Raw genomic sequence first — 13,296 nt, forward strand, 5'->3', positions numbered from 1 at the left:
GGGTGCCTTGAGTAAGGCAGGCGAGATATTCAGAAAAAGTATCAAACCTTCAAATATGGTATGGATATGTATGGTATGGATAGATTGTAGAATCTAACTTTTATGCAATTTATTCGTTAATGAGTTAATTTAATAGGGTTTCAATTAAATTGAATATTTTAACAAAATGTAAGATTTCAATATTTAGAGTGTTTAATTTTGTTTAAATTTATTTTTTAAGGCATTCAGTAGGTTATAATGAGATTTTAATATGATATTATTACGTGAAAAGGTAAAATAATATCAAAGGTAGAAACATAAAATATAGTGAATAAATTTATGTACTTACGTGTAACCACCAGGTACTGGTCCTCATGTCAGATGGCAACTTCATGGGCTGCAACTTTAACGACTTCGGAAACGTTGTGAGACTGCCAGAGGTGACTAACTTGATGATGAGAAACGTGTTGATTCACGGCATCACTTATGGACAGCTGAATAATGTTTACAGTTCAACAATTAAAAGTTTGATTAAATTCTGATTTTTTAAAAATTTAAATCGTCACAGAAATTATTGTTTCGGATAACTCATCTAAGAATGAAATTAAATAAAACAAACTTATTTTACGTTAAGCAATGTCAATTTTAATCCATTATTAATTCAATTCAATCTTATGTTTGACAAGAACTCCTAAATTAAAATTCAAAATTAAATTTCATATTAGCGAAACAACAACAAAAAATATTTTTTAAACTACAGATATGGTTAGTACAGAGAACGGTGTTTATATGTATGCGTCATCTGCTGCTTGGAGTGCACGCTTATCTTCCGCCACAATTAATAGCCCAAGTCATGAAGTTTTTCTTTTTTACATATTTTGCATATCTAATGGTATATTTTTAAAAAAATTATTGCCAATAAATAAAATTCAAAATTAAAATATTATCTAATAGATCTTCTTTTACAACGAATATAGAATTTCAATTTAAGGAATTCTTTTGAAAATAGGAAATAGGATTGAATCCTCAAAATTTCTGGACCCAGTTAGCAGTGATTTTTGCAGATCCACCCAAGACATTCCAAATTCAAGTTGCTACTGCGATGTCAACTTTGGTTATTATAGAAGGCTTTGTGATCCTGGCTACATTGAAACTCCTTTCAAAACGTGCCAAGGTTTTTATTCACTTGTTTCTAAATATTTTTCTCTTTCTTTTAAGATGTTTGACATCTGTATCTTGTTTGATTCTTTTGATCATTGGCTTACATTTTTGAGTTATTTTTTAACGTTTAATTTGCTTATGATTCTCTGGTGTTGTGGCTGAAATTTTTATTATAGCCTCATCAAAGCCATCCATATTTAAATTAATAAACGAATGAATAAATAAATAAGAAACAAAAATAATAAAAAAAAATAATATAAAAATAAACACTAGCCTGCCCTCGTAACACGTACAAATCTTCCATCGGCAAGGGTGATTGTTTGAACTGCTACCCAAACTACGTAACTGCATTCACTGCATCAAAGAGTCTTAGTGACTGCAGGCCAATTAGTGTCTCTGCGCCAAGTTATTTATTATTTCTCTTTTTATTTAAACTTGTTAAACATTTTGTCAAATAATTTATTTAATTGTTTTATCATGTTTAATTCAACTTCATACAAGTCTTTTCTTGTAAAAAAATTATTTGCTTCGCGTATTATTTAATGGAAATAATTTTTTTAAGCAAACAATCTGGAGTCAACAAAATAGATAAAAAGTTTACTTAAATTTGTTATATAACAATTAAACCAATCTTATGAACGCTTGTTACATCAAATTAGATTGAATGTTTTTCAATATTTTAACAATAATAACCGCCAAAATACAATATGAATGTTGATTAAACTTATGAGAACCATTTCCAATGAAGTATATGCAGATCCGTGCGTGAACAACAACTGCAGTCCCAACCGAGTTTGCCTCTCTGAATTCAGAGGATTGGAATTAGTCGGTCGAAACTGTTCTCTGTGCGAGTCTGGTTACGATCCGATGACGAACTGCATCACGAGTATAAACGACTGTGCCGCACCTTCTGCAACCTGTAGCAACAATGGAAAGTGTGTGGATGGATGGAATGACTATTCCTGCTTATGTGAGAATGGTTTCTATGGAAAAACTTGTCAAAACAACTTTGACAGCTGCAGGTGTGAATTTTTAAATAGTCCATCTTATTTTCAAAAAAAGCAACACTCAGTTTTTTTAAAAGTCTATAGAAGTTAGAATATTTTTTGTTATATATGAATGATAAGACGAAAATAAACTTTACAAATTATTTTTATGAAACTTTTTTCTCATAAGTTTTCACTCATTAACAGATTCCCAAACATCTGCGGCTCAAATGGCAGATGCATCACAGATCTTTATAAAGAGGGCCTCTTCTTCTGTTCCTGCAACAATAACTACTACGGTGAGTTCTGTGAATATAACCCTAACGTACCAGCAGTGGCTGTCGACGCCACTACCACCACAAGTCCACCCACCAGTTCAACGACTCTCTCAGTGGTTGAAAATCCAATTAATCCAAATGTTCAAGGGGGTATTTAAATTTTCACCAAATTCGTTCAATAAAGTCAATAAAGTTTAAAAATTTAACATGTTTAATTAAAAAACATTTGTCGATTGTTATTTAATAAGAAATTATAATTTGCAAATAGCATCAGGCGGTGAGACGCAGGCCTCGAACCTCGTGGTGAAGGTTGTACCGGCGGTTATCTGCTCTTTTTTTCTTCTGATACTCGTCATCGTAGTCCTACTTTACAAATTCTGGTACGTTAAGAAACGAAAGAACTCAAATTGGGACACGGGTTTGAAAGCACCAGTGCACGAGCCAACCTTTGCTGCATCCAATCCTCTGGCCGATGGACCGGCTGGTTCGTACGGTGGCAACGAGTACACCTACTCCCCTGTTGATCGTAAGAATTCTTTTTACGAAATGAGCTCCAAAACTTCAAACACGTTTGATCGTAGGCTGTTCAACAGGGCTAGCAAGATATATGATGCCGAAACCATTAAGGAGGGTAATATGATGAGTGGGTGAGTCAGCTTTATAACATATTTTAAGTTCGATCTTTAATTTACAGGAGTTTAATATAATATTGGTTTTGAAACTTATAATTTGAAACCTCTTTTATTGTTTATTATTTTAATGGATTTAAAGTTGTGATTTCAAGTTAGAATTATTTGAACAATGATATACTATGCTTTAACAAGATCTCCCAGAGCACCCAGTGACATAAACTTGGACGATGACAACCAAGTCGAGTTGATCTTTCCGCCATCAACTGTACGTGCATCTGAAGATTTGAGTGATTGGAAAACATTTCTAAATGGTTTAATTTCAAACTCAACTTTTGTAAACAACGCCTTAGTGGCTAATATACATAAAAATCGGTTTGTAGCGACAGATGAATGGGCGGATTTGAATTGGGATGAAATTTTATTCGTGGATACGGTGATAGGAGATAAATGTAAAGTTGAATTGAAGGGCGAGGAATATTTTCTTGGAGGAGAGCCTAAAAATCGAACAGTAGTCGGAAGAAATTTAGATTTACAGAATAACGACAACAAATATGAAATGGACAAGTTGCAAAATGAAAATATGTTTTTAATTCTTGGGAGGTCAAATAATTTTCTTCTTATTCTATCCGCGAATGACGAGGTGAAAGGGAATAATTTGGTCCAAAGTTTGACTAGGCATATCATGAAACAGGGACATTGAAAAAATTCTGAGTTCTCAAACGAAGTTGAATTTATTCAAGTGTTCATTCTATTAACAGTTAAAACGTGTGTGGTTATTGATGTTTTAATGTTTTAATTCAACTTTAAATATAAAAGGACAAATACCTTAATGAAAACTAAAAATTTATTTAAGTTAAGTTTTTTAACTTCATCATATGTCATGTAAAAGTATAACGTAAAAATCATAACATTGGTAACGTTGGAACATTATTAAGATTAAATTGTTTTTAAACATTTTTTCAATTAAATTTTTATTAAATTATCAATTTTTTGTAGTTCAGATATTATGTTTCGATAAATAAATTATTAATAAACTTTGTTAGTGATACTGAAACTGACAACAATCAAAATTGCTAGCCCAAAATATATATAGTATTGTAGATATTGTCCGAGAAACACTCAAATGTAGCAGCAAATAAATCGTTTTTAAATTAATTATAGTTTGAACATAACAGAAAACATTTGACACGGTAAAACACGAAGACAAAAATATGCATACGTGCACTCAAGAACAAATATATCAAATTTACCAACAAGTTGTATACGAAACAAATCATTTCTAAACACAATTTTAAAACGAATGGCTCAGAAGGGAAAACATGGAGATGAGTTTTTGAGACGGAACCGTTGCTGACACTCTTAGAACCCCTCAGATTTGATGTGATTTGCGATGAACTTTATTTCTTCTCTACACTCATTGCCATCCACATCTGGTCCAATTGTGACCATGCCAACTATCAGGTATCTCTTAGTTTTGCTCACCGCCATGAATTTTTGTTTGGCGTCAAAATCAGCAGGAATGCACCACCCACACGTCAGTCCGTCCGACATTGTTTCCAGCTTGAATTCACATCCTTGCACGGTTATCTTGCTGTTGTCCGAATTGTACTGCGCATCAAGGGTGTACACCTCTCCCCAATCCATCATCCAATCAGTCGTTGGCATGTGTTCCCTGGTCTGCAAGTTGGCCATCAAGCCCTTGTTTATGACTCTTTTTTCTACCAAGTTCTCCAAATATTTATTCCAACTTTCCATGACTGGGCGGTTGTCGTGAATTACCTGGAGAAGAAAAGCGAGTTTGATAAATTAAAAAAATGTTTTTGTTTTTGTTTTACGTTAGTTGTTTCATCTGAATATTTGTTGTAATTATCAATCGTTATGTAACCGTGCGAATATTTAAAATAGTTTGTTTAAAATTTTAAAAATTTTAAATTCAAATTAAAAAAATAGGATTACCTCATTCTCTAGTACTGTTTCTTCTTGACTGACAATTTGTGGGTCTATAGAAGTCATATTGCCAGACATTCTTGACGGTACGGTAGGCATTCTGTGACAAAAAAATTTATTTAGTAGAATATTTTCAATTTAAACATTTTTCTTGAAAATCTTCAAACAATAAACGTTTGTAGAAAAACAATTTTTAAAACAATTAAGTCAAAGAGAACTTCATCAGCCTAGAAAATTAGAATATAATGTCTAACCCTCTGAGTGTTTTATTATTCCAGAGCTTGCTAAGTCTCATAGTCAAGTTGTTCTTTCCTTTATTTTTAACAGACCATTTGGACACGGAACCATGATTATCCGTCGAAGTTCCAATCTCCATACCGACCACATTCCGTTTTTTAAGAAGTTGTCGGCGTTTGACGGCCACGATGATGCAGATGAGGATGGCTACAATTATGGCAATGAAGATGATTCCGGCTACAACGCTACCTCCAATTATAGCTGCTGTCCTGTTGATTGGAGACATGACTTCTACAGGCACGGTTACTTTAACTGTTAAATATTTATTTTGGTGAGAAAAAATTATAGTCAAGACTTAAAAATATTTCAAACGTGTTAACATCAAAAAATATTTAAAATTGAAATGAAGCATCACCTGTAATATTGCCAACTGTAACTACAATTTTATCCAGACAGAAGTCTCCGTAGTAGCCAGTAGAGCAGTTGCAAGTAAATGATTTTTCATTGTTATTTTCACAAAACCCATTTTTGGAACATAGGTTTGGAAATCTGAATAAATATTTAAATTTTATTTTCATCTTTTTTTCAATTCAAAGTAAAACATTCCATAGCTAAATTAACGGACCTGCAACTGTCAAATCTCTTTTGGCAAAAAGCACCGTAGTGTCCTATATCACATATGCACGAAAACCCGGTGTTATCTTGGCTGACCACACAAATTCCATTTTCACAATATCTTCCCATATCAGCATTTTCACATGTTGAAAGAGGTTGACATTCATAATGTAACTGGTTATTTTTGAATGCACTGTAGCACAAACGCCCATTTCCACATTCATTTTGATTGCTACACTGTCCTCCATAAATTGATTCATCTAAAAACGATTACGTTCAAGTTCAAGTCATCTAGGAGCCATATTTATAAACAAATACTTCATATAGTATAGATGGGGTGAAAAAAAAATTAATTTTATCGACGGTTAGCTTTCTTTACAATTGAAACTAACAATCACAGATTTATAATAATAAATATTTTCGAATATTACTCACTCATGCAATACACTAAATTTGAATCCCCGATCACTTCAATGTAGCCAGGCAAGCAGTTTCTCTTAACAGATCCGTAGTGAACATCGCAGTAGCACTGGCTGTTCGGTTTCTGTTTCACAATATCCAAATTGTTACATACATCGTCACTCACACTTGTAGAAAGAGGTGCAGTACCTGAACCTTTTGAATTAATACAACACATTTCAATTTGAAAATTTGTGAGTTTGAGTTTCAGTTTATGTAACTGAAAACTTTAAAAAATGTAAAACATTAATATAGGTTTTCATTAATTAAAAACATCTGATCAAATATTCTTCATAAAAACCAGAAAAAATGCTGATTTTTGTTTGATAATTAGATTGTCAAAAAAATTGTGAGTTCAAATCACAAGAAACAACCAGTAAAGAATTTGAAATTTATAAAATCATTAAACTGATAGAAAAATCATACCATTTATTACGTTTGTTGGATATTGGTTGAGAAGGTTATCCCATGTGGCAATGAAATCACTGTAGCTAGATCTAGTCGGCAATACTATTTTATAATATAGTATTATTTAAATTTATTTCATACATAATTTTTTATTAGTTTGAAAATTTATATATTATATTGCAAATATGTTAGAAATACAAACCGATGGGTGAAAATTATTTGTCGTCTTTAAGAATTTTTATTTCAATTGTTTTATTTAAAACAGAGGGAAAAACTAGCAACATTTAAACGATTATATCTGTCTACCTAAGTGAAATGAAATTTAACCGAACTGTAATCCAATCTTGAAGCATCCATGAAAGCTCCGTACTTAACTACGTATCGGACGATGGACCCGTCCATTTGAATTGGAAACGTTTTGCATACTCCGTTGATATTTGCATTGGTTAGGAAGATAATTATCTAAGAGGTTTATTTATAAATTAATGACTATTTTTAATTTTGTATAAATTAATTTTTTACTAATTGAAAAGAAGATGTTGATGATGTTTATAAGAATTTAATTACAATTTAGTTAAAATTTAGAACCTTCTTTGCGCTAGATCTTCCACTATTAAGAATTGATTTCGCATTTTCTATGGAGTCATACAGGCCGCAGTCCAACTCCTCATCACTCATATCGAAGAACACGGCGTCCATTGGGAAAGTACTTTTGGAAAAAGTATTTCACTTTCGTTAGTTTATATTTGTAACAGCGTATAATGCTTGAACAAATTGTTTACTCTTTGTGATAATCCATTTATAAAATTTCTATTATTTTTAAATATTACGATCCAAAACGTATTTGATTCATACAATGATTTAAAAAAAATGTCCAAACAAATCAATTCTCCGATCGTCCATATGCGAACGGAGAAAAACTAAAAATAAAACAACTTTTACATGATCATAAAATAACAAATAAAACTTCACCCATTGCTATCAGGAACAGGTGGGAACATGGCGCATTTGTCCATCGCTTTGCTGCGGTCAGTTATGCCGTTATAAACAACAGTTGAATTGAAGGCGTACGTTATGAAGGCCACTCTGGTGAAACTTGGATGCACCGTTGCGTACTGCCTCAATAGTCTGAAGGCTACCGGGCGACCTGAAAGTTTTTTTTTTCAAAATCAAATTAACATTCTGCCTGAAACAGCATAACACAGACTCAGGGGCAGATGTAGAGAACTTTGACGGCGAGTGGGCCAAACTTTTGAAATTTGACGTAGAGTAAGAAACAAACCAAATTTGTACTAGATGGGAAGCTAGTGACTTTTTTTGCCTGTCGCGTCAATTTTTAGTCGACTTCTGAGTAAAAAAAACTGAGTTTTACCGATTTTCAATAGAAATACTGTTCTCAACGTGGGGGGCATGGCTCACTGCACATGCTTGAGTTCTTATTTGATCGCTGAAACAAAATCGTGCCGAAATTTTTGCATATGCGTCTGTGTCTAATGAATGCCTTTCACAAAACAACGTCATTGAGTGATTTATATTTAAATTAAAATTTTTTAGAAAATTAGCCTAGTTAGTTTCTCATCGCGATAGCTATTTGTTGATAACAGTGCTATTAATATAAATGTTCATGTCGTCGGCTTGAATTCAAATGGTACTCTGTTTATCTCAAAAACATTATATCAGAAGCAATATTTACAAAACTATAAATTTATCCATTTTCATTATATTTAATAAAAATTTCAACAAAATAATAAAATAAACCACAAATGAAAAAGTCACTTACCATGCTCATAGAAAACTCTCTTTCCGATAGACCTAGCTCTCGACATAACGAGAACGACATCAACTTCTTTGAGAGGTCCGAGATCACCAATGATTGAATTAATCGAAGAATTTGTAGATGAAGATCTAGTCGTAGTTGTGGTTGTAGTAGAAGTAGTTGTGGTAGGCGTAGTTGTGGTAGAAGTGGTTATGGTAGTTGTGGTTGTCGTTGGTAGTGTCGACGTTTCAGATGAATCGGGGGTATCGACTGAAGTTGTCACGTCAATATTTTGACGTTTAAACCGCCGTGCTGACACAGTGCTGGTCCATGATGCGAAGAAGAAGAAGATGATGGTGTTGATGATGAAGGCTTTAGGAAGTGTTGCAATAAATTTCATTGTGATTTTTTTCTCACTTTTCTCAATCTTTTGACGTTGTTCAAAATTTTCAAGGTTAAATTTAAAGTAAGAAGAGTATAAATTATTAAAATACTTTGGTTAATATTGCAGAAATTGTTTTGTGAAAATACAAATTGTTTTTATTAGTTTTCGTTTTTCTAGACAATTCATCAACAATTTTTTTTAAACTCAATGTGACTGTATAATCCGATACTGAAAATTTTCTTATTTTATAGCAAATTTTTTCAATCCTTCTTAAACTTTAAATAATTGTTTTACTTTTTTCAACTTTTATTCTTGAAAAATAAATTTTTAAATTAAACCTTCCGCTTTTTAAAATGTATCTATAACAGCCTTAAAGCTTCTTATATGCATTTACTTATATAAGTCAATTTTATTCTTGCATTTATAATGTCACTTGGTAACAGTATACATATTTGTATAAAAGTGATACATATAATATATAAATGTGTGTGCGTGTGTATATGTGTGTATGTATGTGCGTGTGTATATGCGTGTGCGTGCGTGTGTGTGTGTACAAGGCGAATGAGTAATCATGAGCAGATTTTATTTTAATGAATGATTGAACGAATGAAAGATTGAACGAACGAACAAACGAACCAATGAATGAATTAACAAATAAATGAATAATTGAAAGGATGAACGAAGGAATGAAGAATAGAACGAATTAATTAAAATTTGATCACGATCTGACAGCATTATATTCCATGCGTAGCTAAACAATACACCTAAGAGAAAGCTTAACAATTACAAGCGTTCCAGAGCCTACTAACGATTATTCAAAAACTCTGATGTTGGTGGCTATAATAATAAAAACAACAACAATAATAATAACATCGGAAATAATCATATTGATAATGTTGATATTAATGGATTAAATGCTAACAGCGATGCTACTAATACTGCTACTACTTCTGCTGCTATTACTACTACTACTACTACTACTACTACTACTACTACTACTACTCTTCTTCTGCTACTACTACTACTACTCTTCTTCTTCTTCTACTACTCCTACTACTACTACTACTACTATTACTATCTACAACTACTACTACTACTACTTTTTTTCTACTACCTACTACTACCTACTACTACTATTACTACTACTACTACTACTACTAATACTCTACTACTACCTACTACTATTACTGCCACAGCTGCTGCGGGTTCTTCTACTACTACTACTATTACTATTACTATCACTTACTACTACTATTATTACTACTATTAGTAATAGTAGTAATAATAAAAATATTGATGATGATGATGATGATGATGATATTTAAAATATTCATGATGATTTTAACGGCACTAATAAAATGTTGACCTCGCAGTGATGGTGACGACGATGACGAAGATGACATATATATCTTGATCTTGACGAAGATGATATCTATCTTGATCTTGACGAAGATGATATCTATCTTGATCTTGACGAAGATGATATCTATCTTGATCTTGACGTTGATGATACCCCTATATATCTTGATCTTGACAAAGACGATATCTATCTTGACGATATCCTAATAGTAAATGACGAATGAAATGATGCTGACGTGATTGTGGTAATCATCAGAGCAAAATACCAACTATGATTGTTGACGATGGTAGGGATGACGACAACCACCATGAGACTGGCGTTGAAGACAACAAAAACGTCACTGCACGAGATAATGACATCAGATTAATTATAACTCCAAATTTGTAGTGTGTTGACGTCATTCATAAAGGAAATATAAGATTTAAAATCAACATCAACATTAATAGCTACACCGAACAATGCCGTATTCCGATTTCTACTGGCAGTTCTCAGAATAATGAGTAATATTTTTTTAATTTATAATCATTTTATGTCGTTTTATTAGTGCACAGTAATACGAAAAAGTCGTTAATTATTTGGCTAGCTGCTAAAGAATGCAGTTAAACTGAGAAGATTCATCACATGATGAACTTGTACAGAAGACATTAGATGATTAAGATGATGATGAGAATGACTATGATGACAATGAAATGAAAGTAACAATGATAATGATTAGTGTAAGTTTGAGATTAAATTCAACGAGTTTTCCATATAAATGTTGATTTGAAACTTTTGCAGACTACATACAAGAGTAAAATTTAAAAAATTGTCATTAACTACACTAGTTTGAAAATGAATATTGACAAACAATAGGTATACAGGCATGAAACTAACAAAAATGTACAACTTTTTCTTCTAAAACCAAGCGTTTTTTCTCAAAATTCTACTCTGTTTACCGTCAATTTCTCGCAACGGCTACAACAAAACTGACGATGAACATGGTAACGGAGAACATTGCGGTTAAAAAATACATCGGTGATGAAATAATCATCAAGAAGAATGCTGATGACGAAACGTATGATGATTTTGGTGTTGGTGTCTTTTGACGGTAACATGTTTGATGATGACGCGCTTTATTTTATGGTGATGATGTTGTTTTGAAGTGAGTAACTAACTCTAATGATGATGATGAAGAGAAGGAGGAAGATGATGACGACGACGATGATGAGAATTATTAATACTATTATTTTTATTGTTATTATTAAAAATATAATTAAAACTATGAGTCAGACGCAAACGAAAACCGATAACGATCATTCGCACAATGATCCTAAACAATGACAATCTTAAGCAAAATTGCTGGGTCTGATTTTAAATAACAATAAAAATAATGTCGTTTTATATAGCACCATGGCAAGCGGCTGAGGCGCATTATCATTATTACAACAAACACACGGTGCATAAATACACGTGAATCAACACATCACACACTTTTGCATGTGATAGGTGGGGATGTTTTTGCATTCGAACCCGGACACTGCATCAACAAAGCCAGGCACCTTAGCCATTACACCATCGCGCCGCAAATTGCTGTCGTAATGTCTCAACTCAATCTCAACGAAACACTGCTGTCGCTGCTGGTTACTGTTGTTTGAAACTTACTTTAAAAAATGTTTCTTGCATATTTTTGTTTGATTTTATCTGATATATTTTCTATTAAAGTTGAAATTCTTTTATAAACTGAATAATTAATTATAACACGATGTCAGAAATCAAAGTTTTTGGTTTAGAACAATGGAAACATATTGACTCACGGGTAAATCGAATTAAAAATTTCAAGCAATCCATTACGAACTTTTGTTTGAAACTTTTAAAAACTTGTTTCAAAAAGCGTAAAAAATTTTTCTACGTAGAATTCAAGAGGGAGAGCAGTTTAAAATAATTTTATAGACAATTGTTTGCTAATCACATGCCCGTCAGTGCATTATTAATGGAACGCGTCTCATATGAATAAATAGAAATATTAATTAATAAATATTTGTGCGGCATTATTGTATTGAATGGTGTACAATTTTTTTTTATCGGTACCAACAACAAACACATAACGCATATCAATACACCTGAGTCCAACGCATGTGGTAAGTATTCTACACCATTAACTAAAACACCCTGACAGTTCAGCTATCATATTTTCAAACCAGGTTTACAAAAGGTTGTAAGACGATGTCTAGACTCTCTCTAGACAGTGTTTGAATGTGTTTGTGAAAGTATGTATGTGTATTGTGTGTAATGTGTGAACGTTTTTAGTGTGGTGTGTGTGTATGTTTGTAGCGTTTGTGTTTATGAAAGTTTGTATGTGTCCGGTGTGTGTGTGTGTGTGTGTGTGTGTGTGAATGTGTATATATGTGTATGTCTGTGTGCGGTGTTTGTGTGTATGTATGAACGTTTGTGTGTTGTGTGTGAGTGTGTGTTAATCATTAAATTCTTTGGTATGTTGGCATTGACCAGTTTGGGATTAATATTACGAAATGTGTGTTCTATCTGTGTTAAACCAAATTCTTGGTAATCCCCCAGCAAACAACTGCATGCTAACATGAATATTGAATATACAGGATTGATACATACAATAGATACAATAGACACACACACATTTATTTACGTATTATAGTATCCAAATTGTTATGATTTTTTTTATTTTACAAATATCTTGTATAGATAATAGCAGGTATTAATGAATGCCCTCTTGTGCGAAGCTTTGCAACTCAATTGACGAATCAGAATGAAATTGTTTTTATACAAAGGCTCGCTTATAAATGAAAAGTTTATGTTCTACAAAATTATAGCTGGATATTGGGTTAGAGTTAGGGTACGAAAATTTGAGGTAGAGTAAAAATTTATATTTATTAGGTAGCATTCTATCTTTTAATTCGTGATTTAGTTTTAGTTCATTCCAACTTTTGCACAGTTTTTTTAAATACAAGTTTATTAATGTGCAAAGCCAAAAAAAATCACAAATCAACATCAAAGAGATAATTGAAAGTACAAAACGCACTGGAATTTGAAATCTTTATTTTCTCTTTAACCCTCATTAAAAAAAAATTTGAAGATACATTT

General features: G+C 32.3%; 2 protein-coding genes across 2 annotated transcripts; both read right to left on the reverse strand.

The window, feature by feature from the left end:
• Positions 1 to 2,144: 2,144 nt before the first annotated feature.
• HELRODRAFT_190574 (hypothetical protein) lies at positions 2,145 to 6,750 on the reverse strand. Its single transcript, XM_009014452.1, has 7 exons — positions 6,721 to 6,750; positions 6,271 to 6,444; positions 5,846 to 6,095; positions 5,636 to 5,769; positions 5,238 to 5,532; positions 4,993 to 5,083; positions 2,145 to 4,815 (listed from the first exon to the last, which is right to left on the reverse strand). Exons 2-7 carry the CDS (start codon positions 6,272 to 6,274, stop codon positions 4,396 to 4,398), a joined length of 1,194 nt encoding a protein of 397 aa, XP_009012700.1. The 5' UTR covers positions 6,275 to 6,444; positions 6,721 to 6,750; the 3' UTR covers positions 2,145 to 4,395.
• Positions 6,751 to 7,670: 920 nt separating this feature from the next.
• Positions 7,671 to 9,203, reverse strand: HELRODRAFT_190575 (hypothetical protein; the record flags this gene model as incomplete). The annotated part of the gene is made up of 2 exons (XM_009014453.1): positions 8,483 to 9,203; positions 7,671 to 7,849 (listed from the first exon to the last, which is right to left on the reverse strand). The coding sequence occupies exons 1-2, from the start codon at positions 8,856 to 8,858 to the stop codon at positions 7,671 to 7,673; spliced, it is 555 nt and encodes a 184-aa protein (XP_009012701.1). The 5' UTR covers positions 8,859 to 9,203.
• Between the last annotated feature and the right edge of the window lie 4,093 nt (positions 9,204 to 13,296).

Source organism: Helobdella robusta (genome assembly GCF_000326865.2).
Source record: "Helobdella robusta unplaced genomic scaffold HELROscaffold_13, whole genome shotgun sequence".
Lineage (NCBI taxonomy): Eukaryota > Metazoa > Annelida > Clitellata > Rhynchobdellida > Glossiphoniidae > Helobdella > Helobdella robusta.

Bases quoted from the DNA above. Each gene is read 5' to 3' on its own strand.
- HELRODRAFT_190574 (XM_009014452.1), bottom strand. The intron at 5,770-5,845 runs GTCCGTTAATTT...ATATTTATTCAG, and splicing joins AAGAGATTTGACAGTTGCAG to ATTTCCAAACCTATGTTCCA. The intron at 5,533-5,635 runs GTGATGCTTCAT...AATATTTAACAG, and splicing joins TACAGTTGGCAATATTACAG to TTAAAGTAACCGTGCCTGTA.